Source organism: Caloenas nicobarica, chromosome 7 (genome assembly GCF_036013445.1).
Source record: "Caloenas nicobarica isolate bCalNic1 chromosome 7, bCalNic1.hap1, whole genome shotgun sequence".
Classification (NCBI taxonomy): Eukaryota; Metazoa; Chordata; class Aves; order Columbiformes; family Columbidae; genus Caloenas; species Caloenas nicobarica.
The window spans coordinates 33,116,008-33,137,938 of record NC_088251.1 but is presented as its reverse complement, the minus strand read 5'-3'; the positions used below and the strand labels follow the sequence as shown (position 1 = coordinate 33,137,938).

The following is a 21,931-nucleotide window of genomic DNA, read 5'->3' as shown; positions in this document are numbered from 1 at the left end:
CTTCAGGGTGGTACCAAGGATTGGAGGAAGCAGTGCCAATTTATAAAGAGGAGAAAGGAATAATTACACAAGCAATTAAAAGACTGTCAGTCTGCCCTCATGCTATGTAAAGCTTTGGAAGGCATTTTTGGGAAGAAAAGAAAATATCAAGGACTTGGGAGATTAAAGAAAAGGATGTAAAATACAATATACCTACTTCAAAGAGACAGCTTTAGTGACCCAATACCTGTCAAAAGAATTAATTTTCTAGACGAGGAAGGCCAGACTGTGGCCTTCGGGTCAGGCATGATCTAGCAGAACCTTCCCCAAGGTCTGCAGGTAGATCTTCCCTCCGCTCCCTTGGTGGGATTAGGTTGTGTGGGGGCAGCCGGGACCTCGCCGCTCTCCGGAGTGCCAGAAAATTACTGCCCGGGAGCGACGCCTTGAGAGTCATCCTTCTGCATTGCAGCCCCCAAAGGACCAGCGGTTCGTACCTGTTGAGAGAAGCCATGAAGTAGGTGATGTTGGTCAGAGAGGCAGGCGGTGCAATAAAAGCAGACTTAAATATAGCATTAATTTGCGCATGTGTTTCTAAGTGTTGTTTTATTTGAGAGAGGAAGGTGACCCTGCAGATACCATAGAGTTGTAAGACTGAAAAAGACCTTGAGATCATCTAATCTAAATTAAGACCATTAAAAGTTGTTGTGTCTGCTGTAGAGATTAAGAAATTATTCCTTGCAGCATCCTGTTTTCATAGCTGGAGACACACCCAGCTCTGTTTTCCCCTCCCAGTCTCTTCAGTCTGCATTCATCCTTGGTATTTTCCAGAACTGCTTGCTTTATTGCTCTCTTTTGAGTGCATACCTATGTTGAACAATATCCACAACTCTGCTCAGTTTATAGTACTCCAGATGAGGCTTTATGAATGCTGAACACAGGTTGTACTAACATCCATGTATCCCAGTCTTGTGTTTGCATCTTTTACAGCGTGATACCGTTAACTCATAGCAGTTCATAAACTGAACCCAACTTCTCTCTTTTCTGTGGAGTTTCTCCTTAGCCAGTTGTTTGCCGTTCAGTATTTCTGCTGTTGACTTCTCCTGCCTACGTGCAGTGTTTTGCATGTCATCTTTTTTCTCAGACCTCTTGTCCAGTTTGTCTTTTTGTTCTCCAATGTAATTTGCAGTCCTACCAAGCTGGTTGGTTGTCAATTTAATAAATGTAGTCTCTGTTCTATCATCTAGGTCACTAATGAAAATGGTGAGTAAGAGCAGACCCAGCGTAGGTGACTTTGGGAACTGCATTCAAGATACACATTTGGACAGTGAGCTAGTGATGCTTTCTGAATTGTTTTTTGTTTTGTTTATTCCTTTTTTTTTTAATATGCATCCACTTTAGTTTCATTTGAATCTAATCTGTTTACCTTGTGTACATGAGTATCATAGGAAGCAGTGTCAAAAACCTTATTTAAGTCAGGATATTGATCTGCTTCTCAAGTCTGCTCTTCTATTTGTAAAGGAAATTGGCTTTCACATATGTATTATTTTCAAATTCATTCTGGCTTTTACCCGTTGCCTTGTATTTTTTTAAGTGTTTATAAATAGACTGGTTATATCTGCTGCCTGTTTCCTCCCCTTCCACTTAATCATGGACAATTCTTGTCATCAGCACCTTGAAAAGCTGCATCATGGACCCACTTGAACAAAAAGGTTGGTCAGGTTTGTTCCAAAGCAAGAAAATGTAATTTGTATCATTCATCTGCACTTTTGTAATGAATTCTACAGTATGTGAAGTGAGGAACAATCAGAGGAAGATGGGGATTAGTAGCGTGAACAGTAAATTAGATAGGAATTGTCTTATAAGGTGTTAGCTATGTGGTGTTGAAACGGGTGGAGCAGTGTGGTGATGAAATAGGTACTGGCTACCAGTGGGGTTGTTCAGGCGTTTTGGGAATGACTTGCTTAATGTTTTCACTAAAATACTTGGACTAATTAATTAAATCTGTTGATGGTACAGAATAGGAGGAGCCATTAACACAGAAGATGAGGGGGTTTTTTATGCAAGTAAAATTGAATGTCCTTGAGAAATGAAGTAATAGAAATGGAACAAAACGTGACTGCATAAAACACCAAGTGGTGGATTTAGGAGCAGATGGCGAATGTAGACAAGAGCCTATCCAGTGGAAACACTGGCATGGAGGAGGTTTAGGCCTTCTGCCCAGTCAGAGGACTGTGAACCCGCTGTGTGGCGGTGAGGTGGTGGCAGGGGTGACTCTGGCGTGTGCGAGGTGGATCTTCCAGGAGCAGAGGAGTGCTGGTGTCCCCTGCAGCTGCCCCAAGAGTGCTCGTACGCCAACACACGCAATTCTGGCCAGCCGTGCTCGAGAAAGAGAAAGTCAAACTGAACGGGATGCAGGAGAGGATGGTGAAGGTAATCAGGGTGGAGAAGCACAGTCTAACACAGGAGACTAAGTGGGAGTAGGTAGTGTAAGCTACGAACATTGTCATGTACGCTAGTATGGGAGGAATGAAGGAATGTAATAGTGCTAAAATAGATCGTGGAGGTAAATACTGTCTGATATACTATACAAACAGATCCAGAAGATCCTGAATTCACAATACATGCCTGAGACATGCTTTTTTTTTTTTTTTTTTCCCCAAAAAAAGAGGGGTACATTGCATCTTTCTAACCTACCAGAAAGTTTGAACTTGGAAAAGATATGCATTTCATGTTTAGTTGGAAACTTTTAAGTGAGACATATTTCTGTGACCTTTCAGGGACCCTATAGAAAGGAGATGAACAAGGTCTGGATCATTTCGATTTTATCTTTAAGCTCACAGCTGTCACAGTTTGAAGATGAGTGAATTTATAAAAAGTGGAAAACTTGTTATCTCAGAGAGAAGTACTTTCAACACCATCTGTCCTATGTTTTCCTGAAAGAGGTGGCGGGGGGGAAAAGTTTGTCCATCAAGGTTGCTACTGGACAAGCATGTAGGAGAGCAGATGCGAGAATCTAAAAATAACACTGGAGGGGGAATCCATTATGATATCTAGGTTATTTTCTAATTTGTTTACTGGATAGACTGATGGTGTTTCAACATTATTTCAGCATTATCCTGATGATGGGGTATATTGACCTAACCCCGTCTGTTCCATCAGACTTTTTATTATCAAGTGTAAACTTTTAACCTCGACTTCTTAGTGATTTATGACTATAAGGTTTTTTAGAAGTTCTCCCAAGCCTTCTGTACCATAGAGTCAGGAAGCAAACCCAGTGTATTAGCAACTGTATCTCAGTGTGGAAAGTCTTGACAAAATCACAATATGATTATAAAACAATAATAGCAGGAAAAAATACTGCTCAAGAAGGTTAAAAATATTTCTGTATCTGAAACTAGATTGTATCTCTCCCCGCTTACATGACACATGAAGGTGAGGTGAACAGGCTGACATTTTTGTTTGAGGAGTGTATACACTACCATGTTGTTTCAGTAAGAGGGAGCTTTTATGCAAAGATAATTAAAACACTGTGCATTGATGTTGCTTAATATTTGTCAGTATTTGGAAATCTGAAAATATTACTTTTAAGATAAGATACTCTTATGCCTGAAGTGTGTATGTTTAGGATATAAAAAGGATGTATCACAAAACACAGAGAAATATCCAAGTATGACTGTACTCCCAACAAGCTGGGACTAAGAGAGCCCAGAGGCACTGAATCTGAAACAGCAGAAATCCTCTCCCGCCCTGCATGGCCTTTCCCTATTAAGGGAATCCAGAGACAGCCAGATAGAAAGCTTGCAGAACTGGCAAATGGGGTTCCCGATTTTTTTTTTTTTTTTTTTTTGGAGACAGTGGAAAGTACAGAAGGAGGAAGAAATAGAAGTTGTAGACTTTTAACCGTTCACCAAAAAAACCCCCACAAAACATTCTGAATATACTGCAAGTTGAACGCGCTTATTCCGCAGCTCTTATTCTGCCTGACAAACACTGAAATACGCTGCTGTCAGTAGAAGGGGGAAAATGTAAAGACTGGAGGAATGGCTTTGAGGAGTCTTTTGCTTCTCAGAAATGGAATCCAAATTTATGTAAAACAACTTCATTCATATGATAACCTGAAGCAGGTATTTCCCTCTTTCAGCCTCTACAGGATGTATTCTTCTAAAATACTGCTCTCTGTTCTTGATACTTTTTTCAAGATTTTTATACTTCACCTTTTGTATGTTTTTTGAGGCTTTTGTTACTCGAGAGAGCTCCGAACAGGAGCACCTATTTAACAAATCTTTTTCTCCTGATCCCAGCTCAGTTGCAAGAGCAAATTCCACTCCCCATAGAGACTTTCTACTCAACTGAGCTGTTACAGCCTATTCAAGTGACCATTTTATAGCATGATGTCAAGGACATGTTGCATGCCCTGGGTGTGGTGTCAGGCATATGGAGAGCATTTAATACTACAAGAGTCACTCGGATACTGCTGTAGGGCTGTGGGAATGGAAAATACCGGCACGGGTGCATTCTCAGCACTGCTGTGACGGAGGAAGTGATGCCTGGAGTGCGGCTCCTTCAGAACCGCACCCCGTTTGGCCTCCATGGAGCCAGTGGCTTGTTTCCAGGAGGTGGCCCAGGACCAGGGGCTGCTGGCAGCCGGAGCAAGCGGGGAGCCCGAACTCCAGCGGGAAGCCCAGCTTTCCACGGTGAGAATGCACCCCAGGTCGTTCTGGATCAGAACGAATACAAAAATGCAAAATAAAATACAGTCCATTTAACAGACGGGAAGCTGACTAAGCTGGTGAATAAGATGCCTTAGACGAAGGAAAGAGAGGGAGCGGCAGGGCAGAAGAACTGAAAAACCAGCAGAATTGGGGGGAAAAAATAGTGCTCTGGAAATAAAGTTAATGAGGTTGTAGGAGGTGAGATGGAAAAAGGTGAGGCAGGTATGTAAGCTCTGGGAAATAAAACCAGAAAGGGACCTTATGAGAGGTAGATGTGGGTGAGACTCAGAAGTGAGATGTGCTTCAGGGAGGCAGCTGGGAATGTGGGATGAGGGGCAGGAAACGTAGGAGGGTGAAAGGTGGAGTCCTGGTTTGTAATGGCCATCAGTTAGTGGGAGGTACGAGAAGGAAGGCAGTGCTGGATGCTGAATCAGAAGAGTAGCAATTCAGTGGATGTAAGAAGCCCAAAGCTGATGTTCTCAATCAGGTTGTTTTTCTGGAGACGAGGCCTGGTAAATGAATGTTGCCTCCAGGAAGTTCAGGGGAAAAAGGATGCAAGAACACTGAATGTTGGCAGTGGAGAGAGTTTGGAGTTATTGTGAGGGAAGCAAGAAGGCTGGAGAAGCGTGAAAACTGGAAAACACGGATGTGGATGGCACCCAAGTTAAAAGGGTTTGATGAATATTGCGCAAGGAGTGTGGGTAAGAACATGATGATCTTGAAGCTGTTGTGCTTGTTTTGTGGAAGACGGAATCCAGTCCCAAGGATAATGATTGTTGTGGCACATCACCATGACACTTGGAAACTCATATGAAAGTCCAGGATTTCATTGTGCAATGAGTTATAGGACAAACGCAGAATGAAAAGGGTTCATTTCTCCACACAGTTAAAATTTGAGAGTAAGTCAAGGGCAGATGGGAAATGGGAGGCATTGCTTATGAGGGAAGATGAGGCTTCCGTGAAGCAGTGGCCAAGCCATTGTCAAGGTTTCAGAGGTCAGTACAGCAAAGCAGAGTTTTAAGGAGAAAATGGAAAGATGTCAATGAATCAACTTTGCAAGTGTTGCTAGTAAAGCTGTTCCTGAAATGAATGAGTGACAGTAGAATAGGGAGATGCTGTTTCTGAAAGTGCAGTTTGATGTGACGGGACTGCTGGGGAAAGGAGTGCCAGGAGTGGACATGGTGGGCTGGAGGTGTTTGTGACAACATTCTGAGTGGATCTGAACACATATGCGTTTATTAAAGCCAGAGGAAAGGAGGCTTCAATAGTAAAAATGCAGGATGAGTGTGGACTGGTGCTCTTAACTATGGGAGTGGGTAGAAAAACCTATGTTTTATAAGCTTTATAAGAAAGATCTGCAAGAGTTTCATGCAACCTGGACCCAGAAGTGAGAGCGCACAGGTCACACTTAAAGATGACATTGATATTACTGGATTTGAGTGGCAGGGTCACAGCATTCTTGCTCAGCTACTGAAGCGAGAAAGCATGGGAGAACACAAGCCTGTTAGAGCAATGCTGGGCTTGAGATGACAGACATCCACAAAGGGATGACCAAGAGACTGCTCAGTATTTTGATTTTGGACACAAATCTGGAGTTACAGCACTATTCTGTAGGTTCCAACTATAAGGAATTTTATCAGTAAGTGGCATACTGCAGAGGCTAGGTAGAGAGAAAAATGTCAGCAACAGGCTGCTAACAGAAACTGAATTAGGGAAAGGTGTAGAATGGGCTGGGAAGAAACTAGGGTCAGCAATTGTAAAAAACCAAAACAAACAAGAAAAGCCCCAAAAAAACTATTTAGGTAGCTTAGACCTGAAAGAATGAGTTGAATTTGTACAAAGGATTGGGGTTTTGTCATTTAGTCTGAACTTATTCATCAACATTCAAAATTTGTAGTTCCTGAAGTCTGCAGATAAATTAAATGCTGGCAGCAAGTAAGCAAGTACTTAAGTAAGCAAGCAAGTACTTAAGCAAGCACTCCAGCAAGTAAGAAAATTCATGGAATACTATTGCCTACAATGATGATTTTTTTTTTTAATGCCATGCTTCTGGTTTTTCTTTTACCAAGATTATTGGTGTCCTGTTGCAGCAGGAACACCATTCAGCCACAAAAATAGTGCAAGTTTACTGACAGAGCTTATTCCCAGAGCTGTGATAACAGTACTGGTATGATGAGATAGGTGGGGATGAAGTAATGGGGAAAATTGCACAGTCATGTTGATGCATGCAGCATGAAACCCCATGGTGCTTGCCCAGGACAGGACAAAAGTGATTTTAAAAGTTGATTGAAAATATTGAAACCAAATTTTAATTGGATTAGTTTTGACATATACTGTAAAATCAGTTAGTGCTGATACGCAAGTGCATGTATTGTATTGTTGCTTGTGCTCCTCCAGGTGCACTGTTGTCCTCAGCTTCTCAATTTTGCAAAATTACTGAAGATGGCCTGGTGAAGTTTTTGCATGTCTGTATGTCTCCAAGTCAGATTTGTTCACCTCCGTAACCTAAAAGGAAAGTTTAAATGAAGAATTTGCCAAATGAACAGGCACCTAAACGCCAGTTACTCTATTTTATGCGTTGCAGCCTCAGTAGTAATGATTGTTTCACACACATTGATTCCTCCTCTGGACTTTGGTTTCTGCAGTTAAGTACACTGTTTGAACTCAAGTTGGTTTGCACAAGTACGTAATCAGAAAGTTAATTTCTCCTCTAACGTGACACTGTCCATAGCTCTGCTCTTACACTGTGTTAATAATTTCTTTGGGTGTATCACCGTGAAACAGTTCTACTTGCTAAGCAAATGTAGGGCAGCACACAGAGGAAGAAGATAAGTAGAAAAACACTGATTTAAATGAAGACGACTCATTTAAATAACTTTGATTTGTTTTAAAGTTTAAATATTTACTCATTCGCAATATTTACATGTGCTCTCTCCTTGCCAGCAGCACCGCACACACGGGTTTCTGGGCTGAGGTGCGGGGAAGGAGCGTGGTTTGCAGCTCAGGGGGTTTGCTGCCTTCAAGAAAGGAAAAGGAGGGTGACAGCAGCACCCCCCAGTCTGTGTCCGCTCGAGTTTCCCCATGTCCTGGCGGGGCAGTGACTCCGGCCAGCCCGCGGGGACAAGGGCTGCAGCCACCCCGGTGCTCCAGCAACGGGGCTGTGGGGGCATTGCTGGCCCTGCCCGGCAAACGTCCCTGTGCCCGGGTGCTCAAGTGAAAAACCTGCCAGTGTCTTAACCTGGAAAGATAAAAGGGGGAAAAAAAAAAAAAAAGAGAGCAGGTCTTGTAAAACCATGCCAGCACAACCCGGCGTGCCTTCCGCCTCAAAGCAAACAAAAACCAGACTGAAAACCTCCAGCAGAGAAAGGCGAAGCCGTATGCCACCTGGAATGTTTCCTGCGGTCTCTAAAAATAAAAACCTGCAGTGCTGCCATCCTCGCATGCACCGCCTGAACCTGGGGCGTACTGCTGCGGCACACCGGAGAAACGCTTTGCCGTAGTTGAAGTTAGAGCTGCGATTTAAGGAAGGGAATGTTTGCATTTTTCCATCAATTTTCACGATTATCTGTAGTTCTAGCGATTATCTGCAAAATAGGGCACACTGTGTTACCCGTAATACATGTATCCTGTGGCAGGGAGCCAAGACGGTAATTGAAGGTCAGGGATTGTTTGCCGAGCGCAGTTCAGTGTGCAGCCTGATTCCATAGGGGACTGGCAGTGCCAAAGAACAAAGGCAGCTCTGTTCTGCAAGCTTATAGAATGGCTTGTTCAACAGAGTTCAGCCCCGATTGTGAGACGGAGCAAACAGTAGCTGGAAACAGCGCTAAAATAATGTGACTGTTAAATAAGCCACTTACATGTGGAGTATTTCGCAAATGTCATAACCAGGCTTGGATGGGAATGTGTTCCATAGGCTTTGGGACTCTTAAGATACTCATCTTTTAAAATTCTTGTTTAAAAACCAGTGTTAGTGCCTTTACATGGCAAGTCTGTGTTTTATTAAGAACACACACATGTATTTTGCAATAAATTTAGTAAGACATAATGATGTTAACGTTGTTTTACGTTGCCTTAACGTACTTGACATTAGCAATTGCACCAGTAGCACCTTTTTTTTTTTTTTAATACTCTTGAAAGGGATCTTCCCACCTCGCGGATTTTTACTGAGATTGTCTTTAAGTGAAACCCTTTTGGAAATAGAGTTGCTGGGTATTCCGCATGTAGCTGATGCCACTTGAGAATTTTTAGCAAAATCCCTCTGCGGTAATGAATAGGTGGTGCTGCGCTGGGTATTAATATTCTTTGTTACTAAGTTGCAGTCTATTAATAAAGCTTTGTCCAAACAGGCAAACTTGCCTGTCCTCCAGACAGTCTTGTGATATGTATTTTAACAGTGTCTGTCTTGGATATTATTAAGGATTGCCGGCTTTGACAGTTGCACTACATACCGCACAGCTATCACAGCACCATTAGTTTAATAGCAGCATGAAGTATGCTGCGCTCTGTAATAGGCATAAGTCATTTGTTTGCCCCTTCTGAGATAACTATTAGTGTTTGGACTCCTACTTGAGAGAAATGGTAAAACAAACCCCTGAAACCACATGAGAGAGGTATGAATTTGGTGCTAGTAGCAGTAGGTCTTTGGGATGTTCAGTACTTCTCAGAGGTAATCTAAAACACGCTTTAAAAATTAAGTTGAAGATAATAAAAGTTCAAATTTAAGTTTGGAAAAAATACTTTATTTCTTGAGTACTTGGTGAAGTCTGAGTTGAGAATATTTCCTTGTGTTGGCTATTACTGATAGGTCAAGTTTTCTTTTTCAGAGGTCATGAGGCCTCTGAAGAACCAAGTCAGTGAAAGACTGCCCCCCGCTCACTGAACAAGCCGCCCTGTTGCTGTTTGGGGGCAAAGAATGGGCACGCTTCTGCCCCAAAGGGAGAAAAGCGGTGCAAACTGCAGCCCCAAATGTGGAATGAGGATGTATTTTAGTCCCTGCTACTGCATGGCCTGTCTTGGACTGGTGAAAATGACATTATTCCTTCCTGCCCCAGGGGAGGTGGGGTGAAGAAGGAGGAACTGGAGAGAAATCAGGTCAAAATGGTGTCACTAATTTTTTTTTTTTTTTTTCCTTTTGCTCTGGAGATGAAGGAAGTGCAGCCCCACCGGATTGCGGCTGGGGCAGGGGTGTGTTTTGGGGGAGCAGAGGCGATTAGAGGAGAGCCCTGTGCTCTGCTGGTGGTAGCAGGCAGCCTTCCCCTGGCTAGCCCTGTGGGCAAGCGGGTCTGGCGAGGGGCTGTGCGCAGGGGCGCCGGGGATGAGAGGAGCAAGTGTCCAGCCCGGGCGGTCAGGAATAGATGGAGGCTGCTCTGGCACCGCCGCAGCCTCGCTGCCATATAAGGCTGCTCAGCCGCTCGGGCTCGCCGGGCTGGGAGACCACTTAAAAGGGAAAATCAATACAAGAAACTGCCTCTGCTAGTGGCCCTTCAAAGCCAAATCCAGTTTTGCAGTTACGTGGTTTGAGCGTAGGCTGGGTGGTGTCCAGAAACCGCGGACAGGTAGCGCGGTTCCTGCCCTGCTTGTGTGCACGCAGTGTCACGAACTGTTGCGGAAGAAATGCAGGTGCTGGAGAAAAGTCCATGGTGGGTAGAGAGTCTTCCAGTTCAACTTTAATTTTTAAATGTGCTTAAGCATTTCAGAGCTCAGTGTTTTACAGCATTCCAGTCCTCCTTTAAGCTTACATCATTTGGAATAATTCAAGATGAGAACAGAGAGGTAGTCATGCATTGATTTCCCATTATTCTCATACTTCCTTGGCAAACTACACACTTTATATTTTTCCATGAAGTTAAAAATGTACAGCTGTTTATGTTTAAAGGGTTTGGAGGAACCTCCCTTGTGATTTTATTTTTTTTCTTCTATACATGCTTGTGTGAGCTAAACTCAAGGAATGCATTACAGGGGTTATTCTGTTTGGAAACCATTTTCTCATTAGATAGTGCCCCATGCACTTTTTTCTCCTGGACTCTTCAGGTGAATCGATGGTTTTGTATAAACTGTAAACAATTAGTTGGTTAGTGCCATTAACTTCTGTTCAACAGTGGGAAAACGTTTTATATGTTTGGTTGTGGCGTGTGGGTGTTTTTGTTCTTCGGGTTGTTTGGGGTTTTTTTGGTCTTTTTGTCATCAAGGACAACGTGTTGTATGGTGAAAATCAGAAACTTGTGCTTGAGCAGGTGTTGCGCGGCTCGCTGGGCTGTCGGTGCGCGCAGGTCCCGGCGCGGCGCGGTGTTGGTGACCGCGCTGGTGGCGTGGGGGGAGTGGAGCGGAGTTCGATGTGGACAGAACCGCAGCCCTCGGTTGCTGACTTGAAAAAAGCGCAGCCGCGGGCGGGTTAGGGAAGGGCTTTCAACAGCCAGACCCGACAGCGTGGGGGCTTTTCCGGGGGAGGGAGGACTTGGGCTACAAACCGCGTTCCAGGTTTTGCAGGGTGCCAAGGTCCGGCGTGGGCCGGGCGTCCTCCCCATCCCCACCCCGGGCAGCGGGAGCGCCGCGGCCGCCCCGGCCGCCGCCACACGTGTCCCGCGGCTCCGCCCCCGCGGGCCGTGTCCGCCCGCCCGCCCCCGCGGGCCGCGCCTGCCCGGCGCCGCCCCTTCCCGCCCGCGTGCTCCCCTCGCGCGGCTGCCGGTGGCCCGGCCCGGCGAGTCGCGGCTCCTCCCCGCCCGGCACAGCGCCGCCGTGCCCGGCCCCGCGCACCCGCGCTTATGTAAGCGGCGGCGGCGGCAGCGCGCCATGACCCAGCAGCGGGGACGCGCCGGGGCCTCCACGGCAGGCCCAGCTGCGCGCTAGCCCGCGCCGGCCCCACAAAGGGCGGGCGGCGAGCCGTGCCTCGCCGCCGCCGCCTCCTCCCCCGGCCCCGCCGTCCCCGCCCCCGGCGCGGCCACCCGGCCCGGCCCGACCCGGAAGCGGCGCGGCGAGAACCATTTTCCTCGCGAGTTCAAAGGCGGAGGCGGGTGCGGAGGTCCCGCGGGCTGGGCCGCGCCGCGGGGCGCCGAGCGAGGTGCGTACCGACGGGCGGGGGGCTCGGCTGGGGGCGGGGGGCGCGGAATCCCCCGCCACGACTCGGGGGGGGAAGGAGAAACGTGGGAGGGCGACTCCGCGGCTTTCCCCGCAGGAGCGCCTTCCCCCGCAGGAGCGCCTTCCCCCGCGGACATTTTAACTTTCCGAGGGGCGCCTCCGGCGCTTTGTCTGCCCTCCAAAGCCGCGGGGGTTCCGCGGCCTCCCGTCCCCGCGGCGCGGCGGCTGCAGCGCGCCCGAGCGGCGCACGTGACGGGCGGGCTGGCGCGGAGGCGGGCGCGGTGCGGCCGCGGCTTTGTGCGCGGCCCCGCGGCGGCGGAGCGCAGGCCGGGGAGCCCCGAGTACCGGACACCCCCCTGCTCCGCGGCAGCCGCAGGGCGGCCTGCGCCCTTCGGAAAACGGGAGCAAAGCAGCTCAAAAAATCGATTTTTTTTTTAAGATTTTTTTTTTTTTTTTAAAATTTTGTCAGCGAGGCTAAATTTCTGCCGTTAACAGCGGCTGCTGAAGTTGACGGGCTCGTTGCTGAGGCGTTAGCGGTAAGGAGCCCCGCCGTTACCAAACGGCTGCGGGAATGGTTGGAGCGCGGTGCGCGCTGCCATGCGGCGCCGCCGCCGGGGAGGGGGCCCGGCCGGCGGGGGCTTCTGTCTGCGGGGGCTGCGCACCCGCCGCCCGCCGCTCACTTTGTTCTGCCCTCCGGGGAAGGGCCGAGAGAGTTCCGTCCGGAATAACGCCTTCGCCGGTACCGGCTCTGCCCTGGGGAGCCCAGGGAAAGCAGGCTGTAAATGAGAACCCTCGATATTCAGGTTTTATGTCAAATCTATTTATCTTCCCCTCTTTCCAGTCGGTAATTCTGCTTTTGAGTACGAACCATGGCAACAAACAGGCATTGGAAAAGAGCTACGGCTATTTTTGAAGTTTAATGATTAAGTGTCATAATGAAAAGGTGCCAGCGTTTGCGCTATTGCAGACTAAACAGCAAGGCTAAAGAACAATACGTGGAAAAGTTTGCTGAATAGCACGTATAAGTTTACATGATCTTTTTAATTTTTGTGGTTTAAAGAGGAAAATACGTAACACGCTACAGGTTTAAGAATAGCTTTCTTGAATAAATTCTTAGCTTTTCAAAAGTCTATTCTTTTTATGGTATAAATTGTAATGGATTAAAAAAAAGGGGGGAGTGCAAATGCAGTACATGTGCATAGGAAGAAGTGCTTTTGTGGTGTGGGGAGCGGGCTGTGGGCTCCACGGGGCAGTGGGAGCTGCGGGCTGAGCCGGGCAGCAGCTGCGAGCTCAGCTGTAACCCGAGCGTTTGCTGCAATGAGCCCTCGGGGTGTCACGGGCTGGCAGCGCCCAGGCTGCAGCAGCCCAGCTGCGGCGGCTCCCCAGCCCCGGCCAGGGATCTGCCCGCTCACACGGTGGGGGCGGCTCGCTGCAGCTGCTAAACTGCATGAGGCAGAGATAAAAACCCACTGCCTGCTTGCTCAGTACGGCTTCCTCGGGAAAGCAGGGCCCGTGGTTGCCATGGGGGTTTTGAAACGATAAATAAATAGATGAGTTGTGTTACTGGGTGTTAGAGAAAGCAGTCCGTGAGTAATCTGCTGTATTCATGAGTCTTTAGTGAAAACCATCAAATTGTTTTGAGATTGTTTGCTGTGAAGTGATGGTACTTGTTATTTTCTAAAAATTTGTTTGTATTACGGGAATCGTAGAATCGCTTGGGTTGGAAAAGACCTTTAAAATTGAGTCTGACCATTAACCTTCTAAACGAACTCAGTCTCAGAGGTGCGCCAGATGCTTCCCTGAGGCAGGTTATTTCTTGCATGAGCTGGGGTAAAATCATGGGGAGAACGGGGGATGGGGGGCAGAGTAAGAAATATGTTTTATTCTGTATCGGGGATCTTGGTAGCAAAGCAACTGCTTTGCAAAGCAAAGCACGGGTATGTGTTCATAGAGCTCCCTTTGGCCAAGCAGGGAAATTTGATGGGGAAAAAAAAAAAAACAACTGGGATTTTTTTCAAGCAGCTGCTTGCATGAGTGCTAGAGTCAGGTGTCACTTAAAATTGAGTGCTTGAGGCCTTTGCTTAATTGTGGTCTTGGGGGAGCTGGCTTAATGTAGATGGTAAAAGGAAGCTTTATGCAAGTTTGAGAGGGAGATTTTTGTTTGAAGAGATTCAATTTTTCCTGGTTTCAGCTAGTATGCCTGAGTCTCCCCGGAGTTGTCCTCCACTTCAGGAATGGAAAGAGGGAGCGTCTTCCTCTGAAAGTCTGCAAGGAGCTCGTTGGTCTTTCTTATATCTATTTTCATGTTGTTACATGCTTCACATGCTTGCCTCCAGTAGCTGACTCTTGCCTGCTGTGCTCTTAGTCTGTTTTCCTTTGCGCATATGCAATGCGTGGTGTGAAGTTTGGTCATGTCTTCTGTCTGAAGATTTTTCAAATCCGAACGCATTCCTGTTTGGGTATCTCCTTGGTGGCCTGCCTATCTCCTGGAGCTGGTGGAGTCTGGACTTTGCTTTCTCAAAGAAGGCCTGCTTTTTTTAAAGGGTGGGGTTTTGTTGTTCTTTGATAGCGGGAATGTTTTCTAATAGCATCTGAAAAATCTCAGGTTTTGTGGCTGAGCAGCCATCCATGTATGAGGAGGTGTGTGACATGGCGTAGTTTTGCTTTATTTATTTACATACTTTTTCCTCTGTGCTTGTGGGATAGTCTGCATCCTCCACATGGGTGTTTTGGGGGCGTTGGCCTGTCTAGAGGCTTAGATCTATGAAAGCAAATGAGAAGGCATTACATTTCTCAGAGTAATCATGCTCACAGATCTATATTTGGAACTGGTTCTTTTAATACCACCAGTAAGATAAACCAGTGGCTCACACATACCTTAATCTGTAGTGTTGTCTGAATCCCGAATGATAACTGCAAGCCACATTCCACACAGTTTGGGTTCAGCTAATGATGTGGTATGTCCTGTTGTTTGTAGTCGGAAATGCGTTTCTTGACCTGAATAATAGCACAGAAAGTTAGGAGCCAGCGTGGAAAGAGTAGAGCAGCGTATGCAAAGACGCGGGGGCACATTAAGAACTGAAAGACTACAACGTTGACTTCTTTAAAAGAAAAGTTTGTCCGCCTGTGAGTTTATACACTCAACGCTTTGCAATTTTGTGATGTGAACTCCACCCTCTGTTAACTCAAACCATTAGTAATACAAGATCCATTGTAGAAAAGTGATGCAAGAGCAAAGGCCCTTTCTTAACTATTCGAGGTTAAATAATTATTTACTATTCAGACTCTGTAGTTAGCATATTATCACATCCTCCTGCTTCTCCAGCCCTTTCATCTAGTTACCCTGTTGTTGAGATGGCTGCCTGGCTGATAGGGTTTTTTTTCCCCTTGTTTGCATGAGAAGGGATAACAGCTGAAGTGAAACCTTAAATAAACGGAAACAAGAATGCAGTACGTTAAATCTGAGCATTCGTAGGGTTGGATGTATTTATGAGAAAGTATTACATATCTCCAATGGAGTGTTCTGTCATGTGTTCGTTAAGTGCCGAAGCTGAAGCTCCAGAGGCGCTTGAGTTATATTTAGCCTAATCGCAAAGCAACACCTTCGTAAAGTAGGTAATGAAGTCTGATAAAACCTTGAGTGCATCTCTTAGGAGCTGCCTGCAGACTGGCTGAGGGCAGGTCGCTGACTGTGCTGCTGCCCTGCTTAGGTGGCTTTTGTGCAGTTAGGGGATTGCTTTGTGCCTCGGTTTCCCCATAAGCGAATCCAGCCCTCCCACTGTAAGTGCTTGGGGTCTGTTGCTGCGGGGTGTCGCATGTGAGGTAGTGATGTCCTGTTGTGATAGCAGCATCTTAACAGATGTTGGTGTAGCATTTGCACAACGCTTCATGAGGTTTGACCTGCCCTTGTTTCTCCTCTTTGTCTTTTCATCCTGCATTTTAAATTTAGAGTCAGTCTCAAAGGGCTTTTTTCTTTTCCTGTTTTCCCTTGTTACTTTTTTTTGTCCTGTAGAATAACTTTTCCCTTTTTTTTTCTTTTTTTTTTCTGTGCCTCTGTGGTTTTTTCCTTATATCCTGCGTATTCTTTCTGCTGGTTGTTTCTTTTGTTCACCCGTGCCTTCCTCTTGCCGTTCCCGTCTGTCTTTGGAGTGGCGTTTTCTTTCCTCTCCATCCGCTGGGATTTCCTTTTCACCTGACTCATCCCCTGTCGGTACATCCCCACTCAGTCACGCTTTCCTCACGCTTCTGTTCCAGGAAACCCAGCCAACAGGGAAGGGAACTGCCTGCTCGTCCCTTCTCAGGGGACACCCACTGAAGCGGTGGCTCCCTTCCCACTCACCTCCTGCATCAGGCGGGGTGCTCTGCGCAAGGACTGTATGGGGGCATCGAGGAGCCTGGCGTTCCCTGCTCCTCTTTCTCTGTGCCTGGCTTTTGCAGCAGGGCCGGGAGGTTTCCTCCTCCCTCCCATGTGCTGGGAAGCGGCGAGGGGCCGAAGGAAGGGGGAGGAAGGAGGAAACCTCCCGGGCTCTGCTGCCAAAGCCCTGAGAGCGGGTGCTGTCACCTCCAAAGCCGTTTCACTGGAGCAGCCGGTCGCTGCAGGGAGGAGCGGCTGCAGGGGTGGCAGAGTCAGAACAGTTGCAGAGACAGGCAGGGAAATGAGATGTTTGACTCAAGGCAAGGTGAAAGATTTCAGAACAGGAAGGGGGGGAGCGTTTTCACGTCTGCAGTCAGTTTCCACTTGAGTGTCCTTAGTGTAATTACCACTGCACTAGCTAGTCCTGCAGGCAGAGAAGATCTGTGTGCTAAGCTGTATGTTTAAGATATAATCGTGCTCCTGTACTTTGAGCTTCTGTGGTAAACACTCTTGCTCAAGCACAATGAGGGAAAGGAAGAATGTATGGTGTAGTTCCCTTTTCTAGCTGCTTTTCCACCAACAATGCAAAGGAAATACGACAAAACACAAAATCCTCCTTTCTTCTATAATTAGTAATTGTTATTCTGTTTTAACTTGTTTTGATGGAAGAATTACGTCAGCGTTTATATGGTCTTGGGAGTCTGATGTGCTGAGCTTTTTTAAATTGGTTAATTTTCTTTTATTTTTCTTGTTTTTCCCATAGACATTCAAGCCCTTGGTTGGAAAAAGTGTATACAATTCAGTTACTGCAGTAGAATTCCTTGTGGACAAACAGCTGGATTTTATAACTGAAGATAGTGCCTTTCAGCCCTATCAGGTAAGAAATCTGGTTAGTGTATAGCTACTGTCTGTTTAGCTTAGTTAAAATCCATGTGTTTATAATTTTTAAGTGCATTTTACAGTCAAGTTGTGTGTTACAGGAACAGTTTCCTGTGGATTATTGGCAGAGATTGTTGTTCATTTTGTGAAAGATTATGTCAAATACTGATTCTAGTGAATCTGATCATGTCGAGGAGTACTGTGCAACTAATATTATTGAACCACCTTCAAGTAAAATACTTGACCCCTTTAAAGGTTAATCAGTACCATTAATTGTAGAGCAGATAAAAGATAGTATTCATCTTTCTGAAGCTGGTCTTTCATTTCTAGGTCTTTGCACTACTGCAGGAGTATCTCACTGTTTTCTTGAGAATGTGTAGCAGAAACTATTAGTTTCTTAAAAAGAAAAACCACTTAATTTTGCTGTTGTTTCTGAGCCTGCTAAAATTTCCAGTATCCTTGATTTTAATGTCTTTTTCACTAGGTAGAAATGCATTAATATTTGTGTATTTAAAGAGCAAGAGAAACAATTATTTCCTCCGTCCCCCCTGCCCCCCCTTAAAGGTCAAAAAATCTCTTCTCTGACAAATAGAAAAACATTCGATACTTGAACTGAAGTGATGGCAATTAGAATAGCTATAAATTCTTTCTTACGACTGGCTTGGTACACTGCAGTGATACAGAAATAGTACCTCGAGACTTAGAATAACAGATGGCCCTGAATAAATGCTATGTAATTTTGTCCTGACACCCCTTCTTCCCTCCTCCTTCACCAAGATGTTTTTTTTCCCAGTACCAAATATAGAGCTAGAAAAAGAGAAGCAACAGAGAGAGAATCCTGGGGAAAGGAGAGGGAGGTTCAGTTTGTGGAAGGGCTGGTGCTTTTGTGTGTCTGTGGTGGGGAAGCCAAACGAGTTCAACGCTTCTTGTCAGGGTGATGTTGCGTGTTACAACTTGAGCTGCTTGAACAGCTTGGCTCTGCTGCAAAGGCTGATTCCCACCATCAGACCCCACGCTAGCGCCTTGAGCCTTCTAAACCAGCACAACCTTGATTTTCAAAAGCAGGGGGGAGGTAAAAAAAGCCTGTGGTGTTAGTGAGCTGAGCAGGATTAGCGCAGGGTGCAGTGAGCGCTGTGGCTTCCTCGGGGAGAGGGCAGGGTGACGCAACGCGGAGCGGGATATCCTCCTTTGGCAGCAGCGACCTCTTAAATCAGCTGAGCCATGAAGTGTAAATTCACCCTCAGAGTCCAGCTGCAATCTTCCAGATTAATTTCACAAAGGAAATACTGGTGCTAGGGCCTGTCCTTTGCCTGAGATCTATCAAGATCATGTCTCTGATAATGTTCATTCCAGTAACAGTAATCAATCTCCTTTTGGCAGTGGATCGTTTCTTACAAGATGAGCTGAGCAGGATGAATTGAATACATGAGAAGTGCTGCCTTTTGTAAAACAATGCTATTGCCAGGCCTGGCTGGCAGTAACATAGTGATGCTATGTGCATTTTAGGTCCTTCAATTCGAGGAGTATTTACTGTTACAGTATTAGGCACAGAAGCACCTTAATTTGGAAAGGTGCATACAAATTGAAGGTATCATTTTAAAAAATGTGTCATATGAACAGCTGGCTTTGTAATATCTCGGTAGATAATACTGTAATTAACAGCATTAGCAACTTCAGTTTTTAAAGAGGTGTTGAGCAAAAACTGGGACAAAGCAGCAGCTTGTGAAGAATAGTTCCAGATATAAGCTTGGTCTCCCTGATTCTTGGGCTCCATCTTTTACACATAGAGGGCAACTCTGTGTGGGAAATGAGGTTGTTCTCCCTCTCTCATGGAGCAAACAGCCTGAGATGGAGGCTACCGATCTGTCAATCTTGAGTAGTTTGGTGACAAGAGATACCTAAATTGTCTTTTTGTTTTAAGATTACAAAAAGGCTGCTGACGGATTCCTTCTAAGGCATCTAGAATTTGCATCTTAACTGAATATTGCTCAGATCTCAAATGTAGATACATAAAGTAATACTGAGCTTTCATCAAATAGAGGTTTCTTCATTTGAACAATTAGAAGAAGTTTTAGAAACTGCTTTCATAGGCATGTCTCTTTGCAGGGCTAGCAATGTATCGTTGCCAAGTTGTAAGACTTAATTGTACAGATCAGAACTCTGGTGAATGGTAACATCTTTAAGAGAACAGAACCTCGTTTTTAAAATACGCTGAGTTATGTACCAGTAGTGTGCTAGCAATATTAACTTGATCTATTCATTTGCTTGCTTGTTATTTTTTGTTAATGCTAGATATGCCATTCCTAGCCTTCAGTCACTTAATGTAAGGTAGTTTTTAGTTGTACCTTCTTTCTGGCAGGCCTTCCTTTTCTTTGCAATGAAAACAGGTTGTAGATAAATCTCTGGTAAACTTCCTGTCAAAATTTGCTTCTCTAAAAAGAAAAAATGGCCTTTTTGCTCCCTTGTTTGGTCTGAAATACTGTTAACCTGCTTTTGAGCAGAATACAGAACTGAGGACTATTCTTTGCAGAGATGAGTTAACTTTTGAGTCTTTCTAAATGTGTTTAGTTTTCGGTTTAAGCTCTCATGACTGTATGTTTTCAATATGAAGTCCTTAGAGACTGTGGTGATCTAAACACTTTTTTATTGCATTTTGCTATTAGTGCCCAAAATTCCAGTACCTTTCTGCCAAAATAAACAAAGTTTGAATCTGTGTGGGAAGAGTTCATTTCACTTCAGATACAATTCTTAACTACTGAGTAATTTTTCCCATCGTTGCGTACACACGTAATACCTAGTAATGGGCAGCAGACGAGCATTTGGTATGAATTCTACTCAGATTGGTTCTCATCAAAAACGATAGTGCTGTTCAACGGTAACAATTGGGCTTCATGAAGAAGTTAGTGCTGTCTGCTTTAAAGGTGACAGCTGCTCAAGGCGAAGAAAACAGCACACTTGACATCCTTTTAGTCTTGGCAGGAAAAACAAAGTTTGAGTAGGCAAAGAACTAAATTACTGTCTTACCAGAAGTGGTTCTTCCAGAACAAGAGTAATGAGACTTTGGCAGGACTCGCTGGGGAATCGTGAAACATGGATTCCCATGCCATGTCTGCTCTTTGCGTAAAGAAACATGTTTCAATTGTTAAGAGATCCAACAACCTTCGTAAGAGCTAGATGAATATTGTTATTAAAAGTAGGGTATGCAGCTGCACTGCAAGAGCCTTTTTCCATTTTTTCGTATCTTCACAAGGTTTTCTATAGCACGTATTAACACTTGTCAGCGAATTTATTCTTTACAGCTGAATGTGCTATGTGGTTTTCCTTTTCCCTTATATGTGTAGTGCTTTGAATCCTGCCCTTCTCTGTAAAACTTGCTTGGATTCTGTATGTGTGGTACCTTAAACACCAACCTACAACTGATTTCCAGTGGCTTTTATCTCTGTTGCTTCACAGAGGATACAAACAGTATTATTGTCTACGTGAAACTTGTGTGACTGAGAATGACTCATTCATTAATCTGGGATGGTCAGACCGTTTAGTCATGTAGTTCTTTTTATGGTGGTGACAAGGGGATCTTGAAGAGAAAGCGGATTTGAACATTTGCCACGGTCCTTTGCTTAGCAGTGAGATGAAAATCGTGTCCTTTGCAGGAAGTGATAGACATGAAATTTACAACGTGCATTTGCTGTGTCAAACTAGTGTCTGTATGAAACTTAGTCTTGAAAGGGGATGCCTATGTCGGGTCCTTAATATTTTTCTACTTTGCATTCACAGTAGATTATGTATATTTTGTGATTAAGTAAAAATTCACAACCAGGAGGTTTTATAGTGGCTCTTGCTATAGGTTGACAAGGAACACACTTTCAAATATGTTTGCTACTAGAATATTTTAACCAAAACTACAGTAAGCTTACACAATTACAAGTGTGACCTGAATCAAATAATTAAACAGAAATGGTTTTCTACGATAAGTTACTTGTACTATTCCGTGACAGCTACGTGCCTATTCATTACAATACACATAGCAAGTTGAGCAGCAGCAAAGCTGATCATGCCTTAATTTGTGTAAGCATTGTAGTTTACTTGAAGGACTATAGATGGGGATGTGAAGCATTAAAGCTCAGCATATGGTATGTGTGAGCTCATCAGTGTGGTGTTTTTGTCTGGGTGGTGTTTGGCAGTACCCGTCACTAGTGTGTGATTCTGCTGTTACTGGCCGAAGCAGCTGGAGTCAACTGAATTATACTTTAGACAAGCAAATAAAGAGTAAGAAAAAGTGGTTTATATCGTGTTTTTCTGTAATAAAATACACTTATGGAAAGACTCTGCTTAAGCAGTCAGGGCATTTCAGCTGTGTGTCTGGGTCAGGTAGAGCAGGGTGCATGATAGGTTGTAATATTTCTAAACATACACATTTTGTGTGTGTGTGATAATATATTCCCAAAGGATTTGTGAGCACACACCACTAGAACTTGTACAGCTGAGCCTAGGCAAAAAATTTAAATTAAGTTCCATCACAGTCATTAAACTTCCTGCAAAGAGAGTATTTCACCACTCAAAGGAGGCAGTGGAAGGGTGTGCGTTTTGAAAAGTCATCCTGCATATCAGGTTAAAAACCAAACAAATCTGCAAAGAATTAAATGAAGAGCACGCTTCAGTTCCTCTCTATGGTGGAATCTCTCCTCTATCTTGAATCCACCCTACTTATTCACGTTCTCATTCAGAACAACTTTTTTTCCTTCTTCTTCTCTCTTTTTTTAAAGACAAACTCGCTTGCCTTAGTATTTCCAAACTATAAGGTCTATCTGTCTACCTCTGTGCTGAAGGTTGCAGATGTAAAGATAGGGTACTGAGAAATCCCTCGTGGGAGGTGTTACATGCAGAGTGACACACGTGTGTACTTTGCTCTTTTTCTAAATGTGCATTGCATGTC

General features: G+C 45.0%; 1 protein-coding gene across 2 annotated transcripts in view; it reads left to right on the top strand.

Annotated features, from left to right (window-relative positions):
• The window catches only part of JMJD1C (jumonji domain containing 1C), a 162,566-nt gene that overhangs the window by 89,192 nt on the left and 51,443 nt on the right, over window positions 1-21,931 (top strand). Inside the window, exons 1-2 of one of the 2 annotated variants that reach the window (XM_065638642.1) lie at window positions 11,638-11,748; window positions 16,883-16,996. Coding sequence is in view for 1 of the 2 variants with exons in the window: in XM_065638640.1 (XP_065494712.1) it covers window positions 16,883-16,996 (114 nt within the window). In the remaining variant the exon portion in view is untranslated. Of the gene's footprint in view, window positions 1-11,637; window positions 11,749-16,882; window positions 16,997-21,931 lie in introns of those variants that run through there. The other variant, XM_065638640.1, reaches the window with a different exon arrangement.